We start from the raw sequence: 19,156 nt of genomic DNA on the forward strand, positions 1-19,156 counted from the left end.
AACATAATGTTCTCCAGTTCCATCCATGTTGTTGCAAATGGCAGGATTTTTTCTTTTTTGTGGCTATATAATATTCCATTGTGTGTACGTACCACAAATTCTTTATCCATTCATCCATTGATGGACACTTAGTTTGATTCCATATTTTGGCTATTGTGAATAGGCAACCAAAGCAAATTGGACAAATTGGATCACATCAAGCTAAAAAGTTTTACACAGCAAAGGAAACAATCAACAAAGTGAAGAGGCAACCCACAGAATGGAAGAAAATATTTGCAATCTACCCGTCTTAACAGGGATTAATAACTAGAATATATGAGGTGTTCCAATAACTCAATAAAAAATCAAATAATTCAATTAAAAAATGGGCAAAGGATCTGAATAGACATTTCTCAAAAGAAGACATAAAATGGCCAATAGGTATATGAAAAAATGCACATCATTAGTCACCAGAGAAATGCAAATCAAAACTACAATGAGATATCATCTTCCCCCAGTTAAAATGGCTCTTATCAAAAAGACAGGCAATAACCAGTGCTGGTAAGGGTGTGGAGAAAGGGGAACCCTTGTACACTGTTTGTGGGAATGTAAATTAGTGCAACCGTTGTGGAAAACAGTAGAGAGGTGCCTCTAAATCTAAAAATAGAACTACCGTATGACCCAGAAATCCCATATACCCATTGCTGGGTATATATCCAAGGGATGGGAATTCAGTATATCAAAAAGATATCTGCACTCCCGTGTTTATTTTGGATTTAAACTATCATTGTTTTCTCTTGATTATCTAAAAGGCAGCCATATTCCCGGTTACTCTAGTAAATTCTTTTCTAGCCAGCTAGTTCAGTCTACTCTGTTTTTTCTACTCATTAAATCAGATGACACGCAAGCTTTGGGTACCTACGTCCCCACCACAGCTTCACAAGGGAGGTATCATGCCTGTGTGCTGAAGAAACAGGCTCAGAATGGCTTGCACTGTATTCTTGGTAACTTCTTCCCAAACCAAATTTGAGATGCTTCCCACTGATTTTTGGGCCCCTTCCAGCTGCTTGAGACAGTATGGAGAATGCTTTTGGATATTGAATTTTCTGGAGCATTTGGTAGATTATAGGAAAATGAAATAGCCTAATAATTTAGTTGCATCCTGGAAGAGCTGGGACATAAAATCCCCAGGTTCCACATGTCCCAATCTCGTAGATTATGCTGAACAGTGGTAAACAATTTAGACCAGCTTGGGTATGACATGAAGCTTCCTCTTGGCTATTTCTACAACTGCACATTGAATGGAAGGAAATCACTTAAGCCCTCAAAACACTGTCTGGCAGGAGGTAAAATGCCTCGCTTGGCTTCCTGCCCCATCCCTCCCACACCCACAGCTGGGACCGTTTGGCCCCCACGCCAGCTCCCAGATCTGAGACGCCCCCGTCCTTCATCCGGCTGAGTTCATAATTCCAGTCACTTGTAGAGGAGAAATGTGTTTTGGGGACTTCCATTTTTAGATTTCAGTGAATTGGGTATTATCAAATACTTACACAGAACCAACAAAAGATGAAATGTGCACACAAGACTTCCCTGCAAGAGTAGTGAAGGAATCTGCTTCCTTGTGTGTATGTATCTTGGACTGATAAAATGGACCACGGTCAAGCCTACCAAGTATGCCTTCATCCTTCAGGTAACATACATAACCGAGGCAGGCCAGGTTTGTTTCATAATGGCATCTTAGTTTTCACTGCTTTCAACACAGACGTATTTTATTTGTATATTAAACATGTAGAAATATGTTCCTCCCCATCTTTCTTTGAACATGGTCTTCTCTATATCTTTTGTTTACCCATTTTAACAGGAACATGAGAATTCAACCTATTCTACTTTTTTCTTTTTTATAAGCAAAGGTAGAGTGCAAATGTGATGATAAGTGGAAAGTGATTCTTAGCCTTGGTGTTGGGGACGATAGGGAGTGGCGGGGACTATGGCAAACTGGATGGTGCCGCCTTAGCTGAAGGCAGAAGTTCCTATCCAATGCCAACTGATTATTGGCACAGGATACGCAGGCCCCCTTTTGCCAGGTTCTCCAAAATTTTAAAAAGAAGCCAGGAATCTGTATTTTAATGTGCAATTTCCTAATAATAAAATATTGCTAACTAATTGAATTTGGAGGTTGGCACCCAGCAGGCCAAATAAAACATGTCTGTGGGCCAAATTGTGCCCGTGGCCACCAGTTCACAATCTCTGGTTTTAACTGTCAAAAAGAACAATGGAACTACTATGTTGTCATTGTTGATGGTGTTTCACTAAGCACTATAGAAATATAGTTCTAAGAAAGTCAATTACATTTCTAGTTGATGTGGTACTTCATACGCAATAAATATAGAATTAAGAAAGCAGATTCCTTATGGTTAGTGATTTATAATAAAATAAGGTTATGCCCTTCACAGAGTGGCTGCCAGTGGGTAAGAATTCACATTCACAGAGAATGTGAGCAGGCTAGGAAAGAAGCCTCAAGTGGACAATTTTGTTAGAATGTGCTTTGTCTTATGCGTTAGCTCCACTTGGGGCCATCCTTGTCCTGAGCTGCTTTGGCTTCGAGAGCCTCAGTGCCTTAAGAGCTTCCTCTAGGGTCCTGCCTCTGTCTTGCCAGTTGCCCCCCTTACCAGGCTGCAGCCCTGATGATAAGAATATCCACCACCAATAATAGAAGCCAATATCCAATGAGCATTGCCCTGTGCCAGGCACTCTGATAAAAGCTTTATATTTCAGCAACAGCTTGCATCTTCCCAACGACCTAGGAGGAAGAAAGCTTTCTCGTGCCCATTTTACAGATTTGCCCATGATTCATATAGCTCGAAAGTAACAGAGCTGGGATTCAGTCCAGGCAGTATGATCCCAGAGCCCAAGCTCATAATTCCTACCTTCTCTGCTACTTCTTGATTCTTAAGGGGTCTGTCTCCTCCAGTGACAGGGAACTCACTACCCTACGAGGATCTTCTGATTCCCCATGAACTCTGTAACATTTGAAGACCTTACCCACTCCCTCCTCCTCTTGGGCAATCTGTCACTCACTGAGTAGGTGACTGGGTAAATTGCATGCTCTCTCAGGGCCTCAGTTTCTCTGTCAATAAAACAGAGATAAAAGGGAGGTGGCTGGATCAGTGTTCTCAGGGCTCTGTCCATAGCAAATGTTCTGCGATTCCACAATGCTCAGGGAACACCGATGGCTTCCATGGCCTTTAAGGTCATGTGCACACACACCAACCAGCCTGTCATTGAAGGTATCAGCACTCCAGGGCCACCCTGTTGGCTGGTCCCTTTTCCGGCCGGGTTGGTTTTTTGGCCTTTTCTTGTTTGGGCTTTTTTTTTTTTGGGCCTTTTTTTCCCTTCCTTCTTTTTTGCTTTGAAACTCTCAGCAGACCCCAGAGTCTGGGTCAAATCTCACTCCCACCTCGAAGCCTCTCCCGTCTTCTCTGGGCCATGCATTGATTTCTCCTTTTTCTGAAAGCTATTTGCATTAATCCTGTACCCCTGGGGTCCCCCACCTCTGTGGACCGTGGACCACTATTGTCCTTGGTCTGTTAGGGACCAGGTCGCAGAGCTCTGCTCCCTACCCTCACCATCCGTGGAAAATTGTCTTCCATGAAATTGGTCCCTGGTGCCAAAAAGGTTGGGACTGCTGCCGTACATGATCTTTTGCATCTGTATAGCGCCTGATAGAGGACAGCGTGTATAAGTTATCCCATTCGGAACAGGATCATTGTGTCTGTAACATAGATGAAGAAAGAAAAAACCAGACCGAGAGCAGGATTTGCCCCATCTCACTCTTCGGCCAGGGCCAGAACTGGACTGGAACCCAGGCTTCTGATCTCCAGGCCAATGGCCCTTCCTCTGAGCCCTAGCTGCTCCGGTCAGGCTGGCATTAACCCTTTCATGCCCAAGTGCTCTTTGTCCAGTGCCATTTTGCTCTCAGGGCCAGGGAGCAGGTCTAACCCTCTTGTTCACCTGCAGGGAGCATGGCTGAGTGGTGAGGAGCATGGGTGTGCTGCCACACACTAGCCTTGGGTATGTTTTGAACCTCAGCTTCCTCATCTATGAAATGGGTATCATGGCAGTACCAACTCTCCAGGGCTGTTACGGGATTAAATGAGATAACACAGGTAAAGCATTTAGCACAGGGCCTGGGACCTAATCCACACCCAGTAAATGTTAGCTGCCACCTCCATTCCCATGCCACCTCCTCTACAAGGCTAACTTGCTTGGCAGGAGGTGACCTGTCCTCTAGAGTAGCGGTCCCCAACCTTTTTGGCACCAGGGACTGATTTCATGGAAGACAATTTTTCCATGGATCAGGGGTGGGGTGTTGTGGGTTGGGGGGACGGTTTGGAGCTCAGGCAGTGAGGCTCAGCCATTTCATAACAGGCCACAGAATGGTACCCGGGCTGCGGCCTGGGGGTTGGGGACAGCACCTTTGGAGAGTGGTACAGAATGAAACTCTGGCATTGACATGGGGCCTTGGTGCACTGTGGCTACTTCGTGTGTCAGGAAGAGAGGCACCAGGCATGGTCCTGGTTTGAGAGCTGTCCAGGTCTCAGCCAGCTTTGGTGGTCCCTCCTCTGCCCCGGAGATCTCAGCTATTGTGCCTGGTGGTAAACTTAATAACCAAAAGCCACCATTTGGGCATCTACCAGTGCTCTGTGCTAAGCTCTGTAAAGGTGGGACAGTCTGCCCTGCACCCCCTCACCCCCTCTGAGGGCTTCTGGACGCTGAGACTGGTTCATGTCCCCCATATCTCATCACAGGGCCTGGTGTGGTGTCTCACTCAATGTTTATTGGCATCTCCTGCTACCTAAGCTGTTTCAGGCAGAGAATAACACGAAGATAAACTCTTGCTCTCTGGAGCTTACATTCTGGTGAAGGGGGGAGATGAGGTATAGCGAGGAAAGCGCTGGAATACCAGATCCACACAAAAAATTTTTATTAGGACTATCTTTGCTGCATATATCACTTATGCCCCCAAGCAGGGCCGCTCCTGGGCATTCTAGCGGGTTTGTGTGTCAGGCGTGCTGGGTGATGCACAGCAGCCAGGAGCTCAGTCCATCTGTGTGACCGTCGGACATTCGTTCCGCCTCTCTGAGCCTCGGTCTCCTCGTCTGTCATATAAGGAAATCACAGCGATTCCAGCCTCCCTGGGTTGTGGAGAGGATTCCATCGGCCGCCTGTGAAAGGAGAGTGCTTTGTCTGCAGGGCAGCCCGGACAGGGACAGACTTGAGGGCGGGAGGGAGCCGCGTCCCGCTTGCCCAGGCCAGCGCGAGCGCGGGGCTTTCCTCGCAGGTTATATAAGGCCGGCCCGGGTGGAGGCAGCTGCGGGAAGCGCACGTCCGTCGAGGGTGGAAAGGGGCGTGGGGAGGCCGCCGGCGCGGCCGGGATTCCCGGGGCGTGAGTGCGCCGCCGCTGCCCGAGGTGGGGCGCAGCGCGCGGGGGAGCGCAGGGCGCGGCGGAGTCGGGTTTCAGAGCGCTGGTGACTCAGGGCGCCGGCTGGGTGCCGGGAGCTGGGAGCCGGGATCCTGCCTGCCCGCTGCGTTGCCGAGCGCCGCCTTTGTTCCCTGCAGGAAGGGCGAGCGCGGCGGCCGGCGATCCGCACCCCCTCGTCCTCCGCGGAGCTCGACCGCTCTGCTCCGCTCGCCGCGCGCCTTCGGGAGCTCCGCAGACCCGCGAGATGGCGCCAAGGTAGGACCCGCTTCCCCGCGTCCCGGGCCCCTCCGACCCTCCCGTCCGCCTCACCTTCTCTCCCTCGACCACTTCTTGCAGGAGGAACGGGCGGCACTGGTGCCTGATGTTGCTGCTGTCGGTCTCCGCGCTCCTCTCCGCGGTCACCCAGATCCGCGCCGCAACAGGTAAGAGACCCCGCTGGAGAGTGGCACCAGCTCCCCCCGCGCCTTGGGAAGTTGGTTTTGGCTGCGGGCGCCGCTGCGGTGCGCGCCTCATTCCTGGACATAAAAGGGAGTCCTCGCCACTTCGTGCGCACTGGCGGTCCTGCTGGCGGCTTCCTCCCGCCAGTGCAGGGGCTATAGCCGTGAATGGGATCCCTGGGCAGCTGGGGCGGGTGGAGCGCTGTCTGGGCACCGGAGGTGTTTGAGCTGGGCTCGGCTCCTCCAGTCTTGGGCAGAGAGGGACTTTGGAAGCACAGTGACAGCGCCCGCGACAACTGCCTCAGCGCAGCCGGCGTCCGCGCTGGCTACCTTCTGGTAAAGGCGGGTCTGGGACTCTCTCCGCACACAGGTGCGAAGCATGACCATCAGCAGGGACACCTGGCGCTTTTGCCGCGCACGCACTAATGGAACAGAATTGCTCTGATGCGTAACTTAGCTCTGAGTTACCACATCTATCATGGGCACCGGCTCATGGGCGATGGAAAGAGCTGTGGCTGGGAGCCAGGGGATCTGGTCCTTTCCGTTCCCTGGACCTCGGTTTCTCCAGCAGGACTCAGGAGACTGGATGAATAGTGAAGTCTGAGTTAAAACGGGTCTCCGTTAAGGTCAGGCTGTCTGGCTTTGAATCGAGGCTTGGCTGGGTGATGAATTTCAGCTCTCCGTGCCTCAGTTTCCTCATCTGAAAAGGGGAATAATTAGACCAACTTCCCTCCTAGGAATACTGTGAAGATAAAAGGAGAGATTAGAAACAATGTGCTTCCCACACGCCTGGCACATATTAGGCACAAAGTAAGTGATAGTAGTTACTGCTTGATTCTTGCAGTAACTATGTGTTGGAAAGGAATGCAGGCATTTTTAGAACACTGAGGTTGAGAGAGGCTTAGAGAGCGGCCAGTGCAAAAGCTAGGACTTGAACCCAAGCCTCTAGGTTCCTGTCCCTGCTCAGCTTCTTTTCTCAAGCAGCTTTGCAGGAGAACTATGCTTTCCAGACAGTAGCTTCTGACCCCTTTTCGATTTAGGGGATCAGTACTGGCTTCAATTTAGTAAGGGAGAGGGAGGACTAGGAAATACCCTTTGGTGTTTCTGCCTCTAACCAGGGATTCAGAAGGTGGCCTTGGTTAACTCTTTGTTTGCCTAAAGAAGCCCAGAACCACCCAGACCATTGTATCCTTGGGAGCAAGACCCAAATGCCATGATAGCTTTTCCTGCCAGAGCGTCCGGCCTGGCATTTCTTGCAGATCAAAGGGCAGCTGGAGCATAGTTTTGGCCTCTCAGCACCACGGCCCATGTCAGAACATTGCAATTTTGCATGTGATATAGGGTACTGCTAACTCAGCCGTAGAGGGCAGCTTTGGCTTCTGTGGTCTTTTGTGAACTTTGCTGAAACTTCCAATTTCCTAAAAAGAAGGGAGGTCTGGGGATAGAAACTTTGGTTTTCTTTCTCCTCCCGCACGTGTAGCCTGAATCCCTCCATGTCAGGTCAGGGCTGTGTTTCTAACACAGAGGAAGTCCTGTTGCCATCCATAACATGAAAAGGGAGGGCCGGGAGACCCTGAGGAGCTGAGAAGGGCCTAGGGAGGATCGTTTGCATCTGATGGGTATTCAGTGCCCCTTTGGGAATAGGAAGAGAATCCTTAGAAATGTGAACTATTCTCCTGAAAACCAAATTTTTAATTCAGTTTAATATGGCTAGTACTTAGAAAACGTTCCATAAGTTCAGGTGGAGGAGTGAAGGTGTTCATATTCATTCACCCAGTCCTTACAATCACTCTAAGAGGTGGCGACTGAGGACTGTTACTATCTCTTTTTCAGATGAGGAAACAGAAGTCATAAGCCTTCTAAGTGGCTGGGGTAGGATTTGAACCACATAGTCTGACTCCAGAGTCCTTGCTCTTAACCATTCTAGTATGCACTTAGAGGAGCTTCAAAGGTAGAGAAGCTTTAGGGGTCCCAGTCTCCAATGAGCCCCATAATCTGAATGTCACAATGGTAACATGAGTCCATCGTGCAGTCTACAAAGTACTTACCCTCCGCCAAGTCACTGGATCCACCACCCAGCAGTGCTAGAAAGTAAGCTGGGCTCCATCTTACAGAAGGAAAGTGACTTCCTCAAGGCCACACAGTTGCAGCTGGATAGATCCATGATAGCCCTCCCACGTCTGTGAACCCCAAGACTGGCACTGTTTCTCCTTTAGGGCCACTTTTCAACTGGCTGTCAAAAACAATTGCCAAAACTTTATAGCACTAGTATGAACGAGCAGTGTTGTAAGCACTTTGTGTGAAGGAACTCATTCAATCTTCACAGCAACTCCATTTTTCATTCCCTTTTACAGATGAGGAGATGGAGGTGTAGTCATTGGCCCAAGGGCATGCAGCCTTCAGTGACAGAAGTAAAATTTGAACACAGAGGATCTGATTCCAGAATCTGTGCTCTTGACCACTATGCTGTATGCTCAGTCAGGGTGGCTCCTGAAAGCATGTGTGCACGTGGAATATTATGAGCTTAAAATGCATTTTTTTCAACAGTTTGGCAGTCTCTTAAAAAGTTAAACATACACTTACCCTACAACCTAGCAATTCTACTCCCAGGTGTCTACTTAAGTGAAAGGAAAGCATATGTCCACCCCAAAATTCGTATACGAATGTTCATAGCAGCATTATTCCATAATGGCCCCAAATGGGAACAAACTGGTCCATCAACTGGTGAATAGATAAAGAAAATGTGGTATATCCATTCAGTGGAATACTACTCAGCCATGAAAAGGAATGAACTGCTGATAAATGCTACAACAACATGAATAAACCTTAAAACCATTAAACTAAGTGAAAGAAGCCAGACATAAAAACCCTATATTGTAAGAGTCCATTTATATCAAATTTCTAAAAAGGCAAAATTACAGAGATAAAACAGATTGGCAGTTGCCCAAGCCAGGGATAGAAGCAGGGATTGACTGCAAATAAGTTTGAGGGAACTTTCTGGAGAATGTTCTAAAACTGGATTGTGATGGTGGTTGCACAACTCTATAAATTTACTAAAATTCATGTAACTGTACATTTAGAATGGGTGAATTTTATGGAATATAAATTATACCTCAATAAAGCTGTTTATAAAAATACAAGAATGCATTTTCCCAGAGCGTCTAGGCTCCAGGTCTGGTGGGGCTTCCAGGTGGGGTTCCCAGCCAGCCACATATAGAGCTGGCACGCAGCTCGTGACTCACAAGCTGCCGGCCTCATAGTGCACTGTTTCTCTGGGAAGATGGGTCCTGAGTTCCACCTGCAGCTCCAGGCCTCCAGCTTTACTGTTCCTACCACCCGTGAATGCCATTGCGGGCCCAGGGCGAGGCTCCTCAGGCATGGGAAGAACACAGGCGTATGGTAGTTTGCAGATAGTGGATCTGTTAAAAAGTGCATCTTTGTAAGCTTTCTGGTATCCTACTCCCCCCACAAAAAAACCCAAAATTCAAGCACTGGGAAACCTGGGTTCTACCACTGATTTCCTCTGTGAACTTAGATGAGTTACTTTTCCCACTCTGAGCCTCATTTTTCCCATCGTAAAATGGGGTGATAAGATTCACTCATCTCTGTAAGTCTTTCTAATTTAAAATTCTGGGAAACACAACATCATTTATCTAGTTTGAGGTTTATTGTTCTACATAGTTTAGCGCAACAAATACACACTGAGCACTGACTCTGTACCAGCTCTCATGCTGGCAGGGTACAGAAAGGGTTTGGGCACAGGTCTGCCCTGAGGGGCTTGTAGTTCACAGGCAGGAAGACAGGGTCAGAGACAAATAAATGTAATGCAGTTTTTCCTGGAGCTCTTCTCATCTAACATGCAGCATGTCTTGTGTGCAGCCAACCCCATCCTCCTACACTGTCCTGTTTAAAGAGATCCTTGTCAGTAGGTTGTCACCCACGTGGCTTCTTGTGCCCCTAATGGGTCAGGGCTGAGCGGGAGGACAGGATCAACTCTTCCTTTTCCTGTAAAGATCCAGTGTCATTAGAATACTCAGCACTTTAGAAGATAAGGGAGCTATTGTCAGGGCAGGGATGTGGTGTCACAAGCAATTTGTTCTCGCTAATAAAGTGCTGATAGGTGCAAATTATTTACTTTTCTTTAAACGGTTTTATTGTGAAATATAACATCCATTCAGAAAAGTACATGCTAAAGTGACAGCCCAATAATTTGTCACAGAGCAAAGATCCATGTAAGGTCATCAAAGTAAAAAAATTGGACAGAAGCTCTCCTGTGCCCCTTTGCTGTGTTTCTCTCCTCTTCCTCTGAGAGGTAGCCATTACCTTGACATTAACAGTCATCACTTCCTTGCTTTTTAAAAATATCTCTACTCCCTCAGTATGTATCCCCAAGTTCTGAAGTTGTGTTTTACTTTATTTTGAATTTTTTACATGCAGCAAAATTCTTTGGTGTCGGATTTTTTCACTGAATATTACATTTTTGAGATTTATTCATGCTGTTGTATGTGGTTGTTCATTTCCAATGCTGTATAATATTCCATTGTGTTAATATACCATGTATTATTTATCCATTTTTTTCCCGACAGCATTTGGGTGGTTTCCACTTTTGGTTAATATAATAGTGTGGCCTTGAGCATTCTTGTATATGTTTCGTTTCTATTGGTTCTATACCTGGGCGTGGGGTGCTGAATCACAGAGTGTGCATACCCTCCAATTAAGTAGACAATGCCAACATGTCTTCCAAAGGGTTGTTGAGATGTACATGGCCACCATGAAAAGAGAGTCCCTGTTTCTTCACTTCCTCACAAGCACTTGGTCTTGTTACTGAGCTAAATTTCAGCATTTCTAATGGGCGCATGTTAGAATCATACTGTAGCCCTAATTTACATTTTTCTGATTATTAATTAAGTTAATCACCTTTTTATATGTTTATTGACCATTTGGATATCTGTACTTACTTTTTGTTGAGGTGAAATTCACATAACGTTAGCCATTTTAAAGTGTATAATTCAGTGGCATTTAGTACATTCACAATGTACTAAATGCAATCAACACCTCTATCAAGTTCCAAAACATTTTCATTACCCCCCCAGAAAACTCCATACTCATTAGACAGTCACTCCCCGTGTCCCCCTTTTCCCAGCCCCAGGCAACCGCTAAGCTACCTCTGTCTCTGTGGACTTGCCTATTCTGGATATTTCCTATAAATGGAATCATACAATATGTGACCTCTTATGTCTGGCTTCTTTCACTTAGCTTAAAGTTTTTACGGTTCATCCATGTTATATCGTGAATCAGCCCTTCATTCCTTTTTATGACTGCATAATATTCCATTGTACGTGTATACCGCATTGTGCTTTTCCAGTCATGTGTTGATGGATATTTGGGTTATTTGTACCTTTTGGTTATTCTGAATAGCGCTGCTATGAACAGTTGTGTACAAGTTTGAGTACTTGTTTTCACTTCTTTTGGATTTATGTATACCTAAGAGTGGAATTTCTGGGTCATATGGTAATTCTGGCTGCACCATTTTACATCCCCACCAGCAATGTATGAGGGTTCCAATTTTTCCCCTTCATTTCCAACACTTGTTATTTTTGGTCTTTTTGATTATAGCCATCTTAGTGAGTATGAAGTGGTATCTCATAGTGGTTTTGATTTGCATTTCTCTAATGACTAATGACATTGAACATCTTTTCAAGTGCTGGTTGGCCACTTGCATACCATCCTTGGAGAAATCCTGATTAATTGAAAACACATAAATCATAGCAGTTCAGGATTTTCCTCCAGTCATGTCACTCCTGCTGCCTGGCAGCCTGATGTGCTTTTCGGAGTGAGAGAGATGTGGGTAAGAGTCACACCTGAGGTTTTGCATCATTGGCCTTTGGTCTCCATGTCCCAAAGGACTATTGTTCAGAGTTGGCCTCTTGAACTTTGGCCATTTTGTCATTATTATAAACAATGCTGCTGGGAACATCTTCAGACAAATGCCCGTTTTTTTTTTTTTTTTGGATTGTTTCCTTTGGCTTTATTCCCCTAGATGGACTCATCTGCCAAAGAACAGAACTAGTCAGATAGTTCTTATTATGTATTTAGATGGATCTTTCTTAGCAACAGATGGAATCCTGATACTTCCTAGTTTAATTGCTCTAGCTGGGTTCTTATTGTAGCTGGGATGGAGTCACACTCCTTGCCCCAGAGGACCCTGCCTCCCCTTCAGTGACACTGAGTCCCTGTTGACTTGGGCTTACGCTGAAACACTGGCAAGTTTCTGAATGAGACATGAAATGTCCTACATCTGTGTCTTTGCACAGACCAGTCCTATTTTAAAAATGCCTTTGGTCTAGTCTCCCTGGCAACCCCCATTCATCCTTTAATATTATGCTCTGGGAATCTCTCCCCTCCCAGGCACATTGGGTGTCTCTCAGCCACAGGGTTTCTAAGACTGTGCTGTGACCACTGATTACTCAGCTGCCCACCCCTAATATATGGGGGACATTCTGTGAGGCAGGGATGGGTCTGTCCAACTCTGAATCCAAGAACAGGGATCCCAGGCATAGGGCCTGGCATAAAGTGGGCACTCAGCGAGCTTTTTCAATGAATCAAAGAAGTAATGAATGGGTTGGTGTAGCCTGCGGTCTAATGTGCCAATTTACCATGTCGTCTGTGATGTATAAATCATCCTGATCCTTCCGCGGCTCTGCCAACTGTAGGTGACCATGACTGAGTAACCAGGGAACATTATGGGGCTTTCAGTTTTCTTTAATAACTTAATAACTAGGCTGAAGTTTATACTAATGCTATTTTGCTCTTTATCTTTTTTATTACATAATTATATAAACAATTTCTCTTCTAGCTTCTCTTTACTCATTTCTGATAGCCTCATTTTGTCAAAAGTTGTGCATTTATTTTTTCTCTTCTAGCTAAATATACGAATTTATTTTCCAGTTTTATTTTAATGTCTATAGCTTGTTTCATTTAAAATGGGCCATAGATTAAGGTATAATCTCCCATCAGTTCTTTTCCAAAATGGCACCCAGGATTGCGCAAAGAACTAATAAAATGTGAGCTATTGCCCTATTGTCGTGTTACCCATCATTGTTATATGATATGTTATCATATACAATTTTTTCTTTTAATGATATAAATTTATTTATGAAATCTCTATACTGCTGGTCACTTTCTCGTGCTTGTGTGTGTGTGTGTGTGTGTGTGTGTGTGTGTGTATGTGTGTGTGTATGTTGTTTTAAATCTACATAGGCTTGGTGATTGTTGGTTTGTGATATGTTTTAAAGTCTGGTAAACTAAGTTACCCCTGCCTCCTTCATTAAGCCACAAATTCTTTAGTACAGCTTCGTTTGCTGTGTAATTTCCTCATGAGATGATTGGATGTTAAGAGAATACTAGTGGTGGTGGGTAGGTGAGGGTTATGAAAAGGAGGTAATCTTACAATAAGACTCAGCTTAAGACATCAATGTCCAGTGAGGAGAATGGATACGCAATTCAGGTTTCAAAATCAGAGCATCAGATTGTGGGGCCTGAGTTCCTGCCACCAACACAGCCAGGGGACCTGACATGGTGTCAAAGGAGTTGGAAGGAACCAGGTTTGCTGACTGATCACCTTCCTCTGCTCCACCCCAACTAGAGAGAGAAAAAAAAGAACCTGGGAAAAGGATCAGACCTCTTCCTGGGCAGCACTTAATGAGGGAGACGTGGGACCCAGGTCACCTAATGAGTGTCCACTTCTCATGGCCATCAGAACTCAACTCAACTCAGCTCAACTCAACTCAACTCAACTCAGCTCAACTCAACTCAACTCAACTCAACTCAACTCAACCCAACCCAACCCAATTCAATTCCACCCAACCTAATCCAATCCGACCCAATTTAACCCAACCCAACCCAACCTAATCCAATCCAGTTCACATTTGTTGCATGTCATGGGTGACTTAAAGGATTGGACAGGGTAGAAAACTGTGCTGAGGGCCTTGGTATCTCTCTTGAGCAATCAGGACCCCTGATACCAGGTATTAGGAAGCCCCTTCCTGGGTTTGGGGAGCTTGGCTGGTATCTGGCTTGCAGGGAGCAGCCTGACCTTAGGCCTCTGTAGGAGTTGCCTTTCCCATCACTGCAGGACTCACATGGGGCCCACCTCCCCCCAACTAGGAGGTCTTTTGTGACTAGCTTTCTCCCAAAGAGAACTTCTGTTGTAGTCTTCAGAACAGTCTGCCTGTTCTGTGTCAGGGCTACTCTTACAGATGTCTCTCTTCCTCCCATATTTCCTTGCTGCCTGCTCTCTCCAAGGCTCTCTGGAGTGGGTGGCAGGATGGCTAAAGAGCTACGTTGGACACAGTGCCCACCCTAGAGGGACCCATAGTTTAGCAGGAGAGATGGGAATGCAGCAGCTAGCTTGAGTGCTGAGGAGATTGTCTTGAGTGTCCTGACACAGTGCAAGCAAGAATCTGTGCTACCAAAGCAGGGACATCCATTTCTACCAGGAGATGGGGGAGGCAGAGGGATGTCAGCAGACTTTGAAAGAGATTTATTTTTTTAATAACATGTAAAAATTTTGGTAATAAAAGTATTGCATAGCTACAAAAATCTAGGGAAAAAAATTTTTAGAAAGCTCACATATTATCTCATGACTCAGAGATAAACTCTGCTAACATTTGACCAAGTATGTTTCAAGTTGATTTTCCACACCTAAATGTGCACAATGACCTATGAATAGATCATTCTGTACATTGTATTTTGTTGATTGCTTTTTTTCCCTCTTAATAATCACCTAAATACTTTCTGTGGAACACTAATTATTCTTCTCTAATACTCTTTGTAATTGTGATAGTATTTCATGATATGGCTGTCCCATAATTAACCCAGTCTCCTTCTAGGCCTTCAGGCTGTTTCTGAGTGTTCACTGTTATAAACACTATTGTGATGACTGTAGTCTTGAGCTCTGTATTTGACTATTTCCGCAATTGTTTCCTAGCACAAAACAATTTCCTAAAACCAATTGTTGGGCCTAGTGCATACCATTTTTAAGGTTTCGTTGCATTCTTCGGAAAGGCAGTAGTAATTCATATTCCCCACAGTGTATGAGAATGCCAAGCTCACCCTGACTCTGTCCACTGTTGCTGTGCCTCTAATCCGAAAGGAGAAAATTGCAACAGGTGAAGGGACAGTGCCCACATTCCTTCTCCACATTGTGGCCTCAGTCGAATGAGCTGGCGGTTCCTGCATCCCTCTATCTCCTCCATTCATCCGTTTTGCACGTGCCTGTGGTAAGGGTTGGAAGAGAAGACGGTTTTTCAGGAGATTAGAATGTGAGAGCTCAGGTCACAAGGACCTTGGTGGTTCTCAGCCCTGGGGAACCTTAGAATCACCTTGGGGACTCCAGGGCAGCCCAGTGCCCAGTCCTCTGGCTCTTCAGGGACTCTTCATCTGAGGCAGAGGCCAGACAACAGTGGGTTTTAAAAGCTCCTGGCTGGATTCTAAGGCGCAGCCAGGACTGAGAGCAACCAGTGCAATCCAACGGCCTGCTCTCAAACGTGGCGATCCTGAGTCCCAAGGAGGGAAAGTGCCTATCCACAGTCGAAACACAGGTGGCACAGCTGGCACCCCAGAGAGAGGTTTAGGAGGTACACCTGTGAGCTCTGGGATCCAGGGTCCTGGTTCAGATCTCAGCTCTGCTGCTTCCCGCGAGTGACCTGGGGTAGTTACCTCTCTTATCCTCGTCTTTCTTGTCTGTAAATTGGGAAAATAATTCCTTCTGTACAGATTAATGAGATAAACATTGGGCCTGTCAGTGGTGACCAGTTCAGTGTCTCATTACTTCCCCGCTCCCACATCACTGTGGGTTCCTTGAGGGCAGGAACCCTGCTTTATTTATCCATGTTTCCCCAGCGTCTGACATGGCACCAAATGGACACAATGAGCATTTGAATACTTTAATGAATGAATCATTCAAAGCCTGGGACTGTGGAGATATTAGTGAAAACCCAGCATTATGAACACTTGACCAGAGCAAAGTCTGTGTGTGCCTCTAGCCCCTGGGAAGACCACCCTGCAACCACCCACCGCACAGGGTGGTGGGGCCAGAGCTGGGGTGAGAGCGGGCACTGCCTATGGCAGATACGTCAGGGGCAGAGTATGTTTCATGAAAGAAAAATTAACGTATGTTTTTCCGGCGCTGGAAAGTTATAACCATTCCATCTAGCAGAACAGAGGTGAGAGAGCCCAGCTGATGACAAACTGAACCTAAGTTCATGCAGTTTCGCCAGTGTCACACACAGAACTGCTGAATCTGGTGCAGCCAGCTGCGTCTCCCTTCCAGCCACACAGTCTGAGGGGCTGGCTGGTCCTCACTTTATTATCCAGTCCAGAGAGGGAAAGTGACTAACTCAAGGTCACAGTGCAAGTTGGCAGGAGAACCAGGTCTACAACCAGGCATCCTGATTCCCAGGCCAGTGCCCTGGTGCTTCATGTGGACCTGAGAAAATACCAAGAATATGATTTGTGCTAATTACACAGTGCTTTCTATGTGCCAGACATGGTTTTAAGTTTTTTAATATACTCACACGTAGGTTTTATATGCATATAAATTTTATATGTTTATATATATGTGTGTGCGTATTTAATATATTAAATTCTCACAACAGCCCTGTGAAATGAAGAAGTTCAAACACAATTTGAAAGCAGCACACAGGTCTGTCTCTGGCCCCCATCGTCTCCACCCTACAACCCATCCCCCACATCTCAGCCATAGTAATCTAGCTTCTTGCTCCTCAAACATGGTCCACAGATCAGCAGCATCAGCAGCTCCCAGGAACTTGGTAGAAATGCAGAATGTCTGGCCTCACCCCCAGACTCAGTAAATCAGAATCTGCATTTTAACAAGGTCCCTGGTGACTTGTATGCACATGAACATTTGAGCAGCATCTAAAACCAGCTCTGATTGGGTTGCCCCCTGCTTAGAACCCTTTGTTGTCTTTCCACGATAACCATCTGTGGTAGGCAGAGTAAGGGCCCTCCAATGAGCCCACGTTCTAACTGTGGTTTCTGTGACTCTGGTAGGTTACATGGCAAAGGGAAGTTAAGGAGGTTGCAGATGAATTAAGGTTGATAATCAGCTGACCTTACAAGAGGGAGATTATTCCAGATTATCTGGTTGGGTCCAATGTAATCACAAGGGTCCTTAAAAGTGGAAGAGGGAGGCAGAAGAGGTCAGGGTGATGTGAATGAGAAGGGCCTGGCCAGCCTTCTCTGCTGGCTTTGGGGATGGAGAAAGGGGCCATGAGCCAGGGAATGCAGGCAACTTCTAGAGGCTGGAAAATTTCCCCTAAAGCTTGCAGAAAAAAAAATGCAGCCTATTGATAAGTTAATTTTTATCCCAGTAAGACTTGTGTTGGACTTTTAACCTCCCGAACTGTAAGATAATAAATTAGTGTTGATGTAAGCCACTGAGTTTATGGTGATTTGTTGTAGCAGCAATAGAAGACGAATGCGGCACTAGAGGATGAATGCAGCACTGTGCTCCTTAGTGTGGCATTCGAGGCCCTCTGAAGTCCCACCAAGTGCTGTCCTGGCCTTATCTCCCAGAATATCCCGCCTCAAACCCTGATCTCAGACTAACAGAGCCTCCAGAGTGGCTGTAGTGTGGGGAACACTCTGAGGGCCCAGACGGGAGTTATTCCCTGTACTGCCAGCACCCAGCCCTGTACCTGGCCCGTGGCATGTACTTGGGCAATGCCTGCTGAAGAAATAACCTAGTGGAATCCTACTACATGCAGGTCACCACCAGCCACAGAGGGGTCCCCGACCTGCTGGAGGCAACTGTGGCGGCAAGAGGGGCACGGTGGAGACTCCCCCAGAGCCTCAGATTTGACAATCTCTTGCTTTTCTTCCACATTGGGAAAATCTCTGTACCTCTCTGGGCCTCAGTTTCCCCATCTGGGAAATGAAGGGGTTGGACCAGGCAAACTCTACAAGCACTGTTAGTATGAACATTCTAGGATATTTGAGTTCAGTTTGGCCAAACTTTGCAGCAGTTGAGGGCAACGATTCAACTCAGCCCTGTTCATCTCACTGCTGAGCACATTCTTCCCTGACATCCCATTCATGAGTCGGGACACAAAACTGCCCAACGACTGTGTGTATTTGGTACAAAACAGGGACTACAGCTGCTTGCTCCCCCCGTCTGGTTAAAATGCCAAATTACTCACTCTCCTACAGAAGGAGAAAAGGAAGGCAGGGGGAAGAAACTATTTCTCACTGCAGAGTTTTTCCATGTGACACATTTTCTAATTTTATTTCAGGTTTAACTGTCTACAGTAGATGGCTCCATTTCAGAGCTTTTCCCTCCCCTTTTAGGATATGAGCTTCCAGTTTAAGGAATGGAATGGTTTTGTTTGTTTCGTATTTGCAAGTGCCGGCTGATATGAAATTGCAACTGGATGTCTTCATTTTCCCTGCTGGGGAAGTTCTCTTAAGATGCACAGCATTCGTTTAGTGGTTAGGATGTCTCGGTTCTAGGCCTGGCCGTGGGAGCTTGGCCAAGTCACTCCCATTCTCCGGATTCAGACAGTTAATCAGCAAAGTGAGGAAAAGGCTGGCTCACCACGGAGACGATGTGGCTGGATTGGAGGAAGTGGCTGCTGGGGCCCATTTCTGAGAGTGGCTCTGTTTGCGATTGTGTTGGAATCCTATGCATCTAAGTTTATAACTGCCATTGGCTTTTGTGATCTCTGCACTGATGCTCTAGTGCATGGGATGGCTGAGAAATTTTTAGCACCTAGAAAGAGTACTGTAGCTTTGTTTTAAAGAAATTAATTCTGACCCTGCAATGTCTGTCGCATGCAATGTCTCCCTCTGTCCCCTTGCCCCACTAGGTTCAGGCCTGTCTTATGTCTCTCTGATGGACTGCTGTGGCAGCTCCCTGACCATTCCTCCGTCCTCTAGCACAGCTTCTCACTGCAGTCGGAGTGGCTCATCTAAAACACAGGTCACATCATGGCACATCCCCTCTTAAAACCCTTCCATGCATTCCATTAAATTCCACACTCCTTGGGCTGGAGTTCAAGGCCTGTTCTCCTCTCATCACTGTGCTTGTGCCCTGGCTCCACTATGCTGAACTACTCACTGGTCTCTGAGTTTACGACGCATGTTCCTGTCTCCACCTCTGCTTGTGCTGTCTATTGAAATGCTCTTCCTGCCCTAGTGAAATCCTCCTTCCCCTTCCTTCTTTTTTTTTTTTTTTTTT

At 46.3% G+C, this 19,156-nt stretch overlaps 1 protein-coding gene across 1 annotated transcript in view; it reads left to right on the top strand.

Moving 5' to 3' along the window:
- Window positions 1-5,383: 5,383 nt before the first annotated feature.
- COL15A1 (collagen, type XV, alpha 1) overlaps window positions 5,384-19,156 on the top strand; it is a 102,057-nt gene continuing 88,284 nt past the window's right edge. Inside the window, exons 1-2 of the mRNA XM_012638303.1 lie at window positions 5,384-5,716; window positions 5,798-5,883. Of these exons, the coding sequence (XP_012493757.1) occupies window positions 5,706-5,716; window positions 5,798-5,883 (97 nt within the window). The 5' untranslated portion in view covers window positions 5,384-5,705. The remainder of the gene's footprint in view (window positions 5,717-5,797; window positions 5,884-19,156) is intronic.

Source organism: Propithecus coquereli, unplaced genomic scaffold (assembly GCF_000956105.1).
Source record: "Propithecus coquereli isolate 6110/MARCELLA unplaced genomic scaffold, Pcoq_1.0 Scaffold128, whole genome shotgun sequence".
Taxonomy (NCBI): domain Eukaryota; kingdom Metazoa; phylum Chordata; class Mammalia; order Primates; family Indriidae; genus Propithecus; species Propithecus coquereli.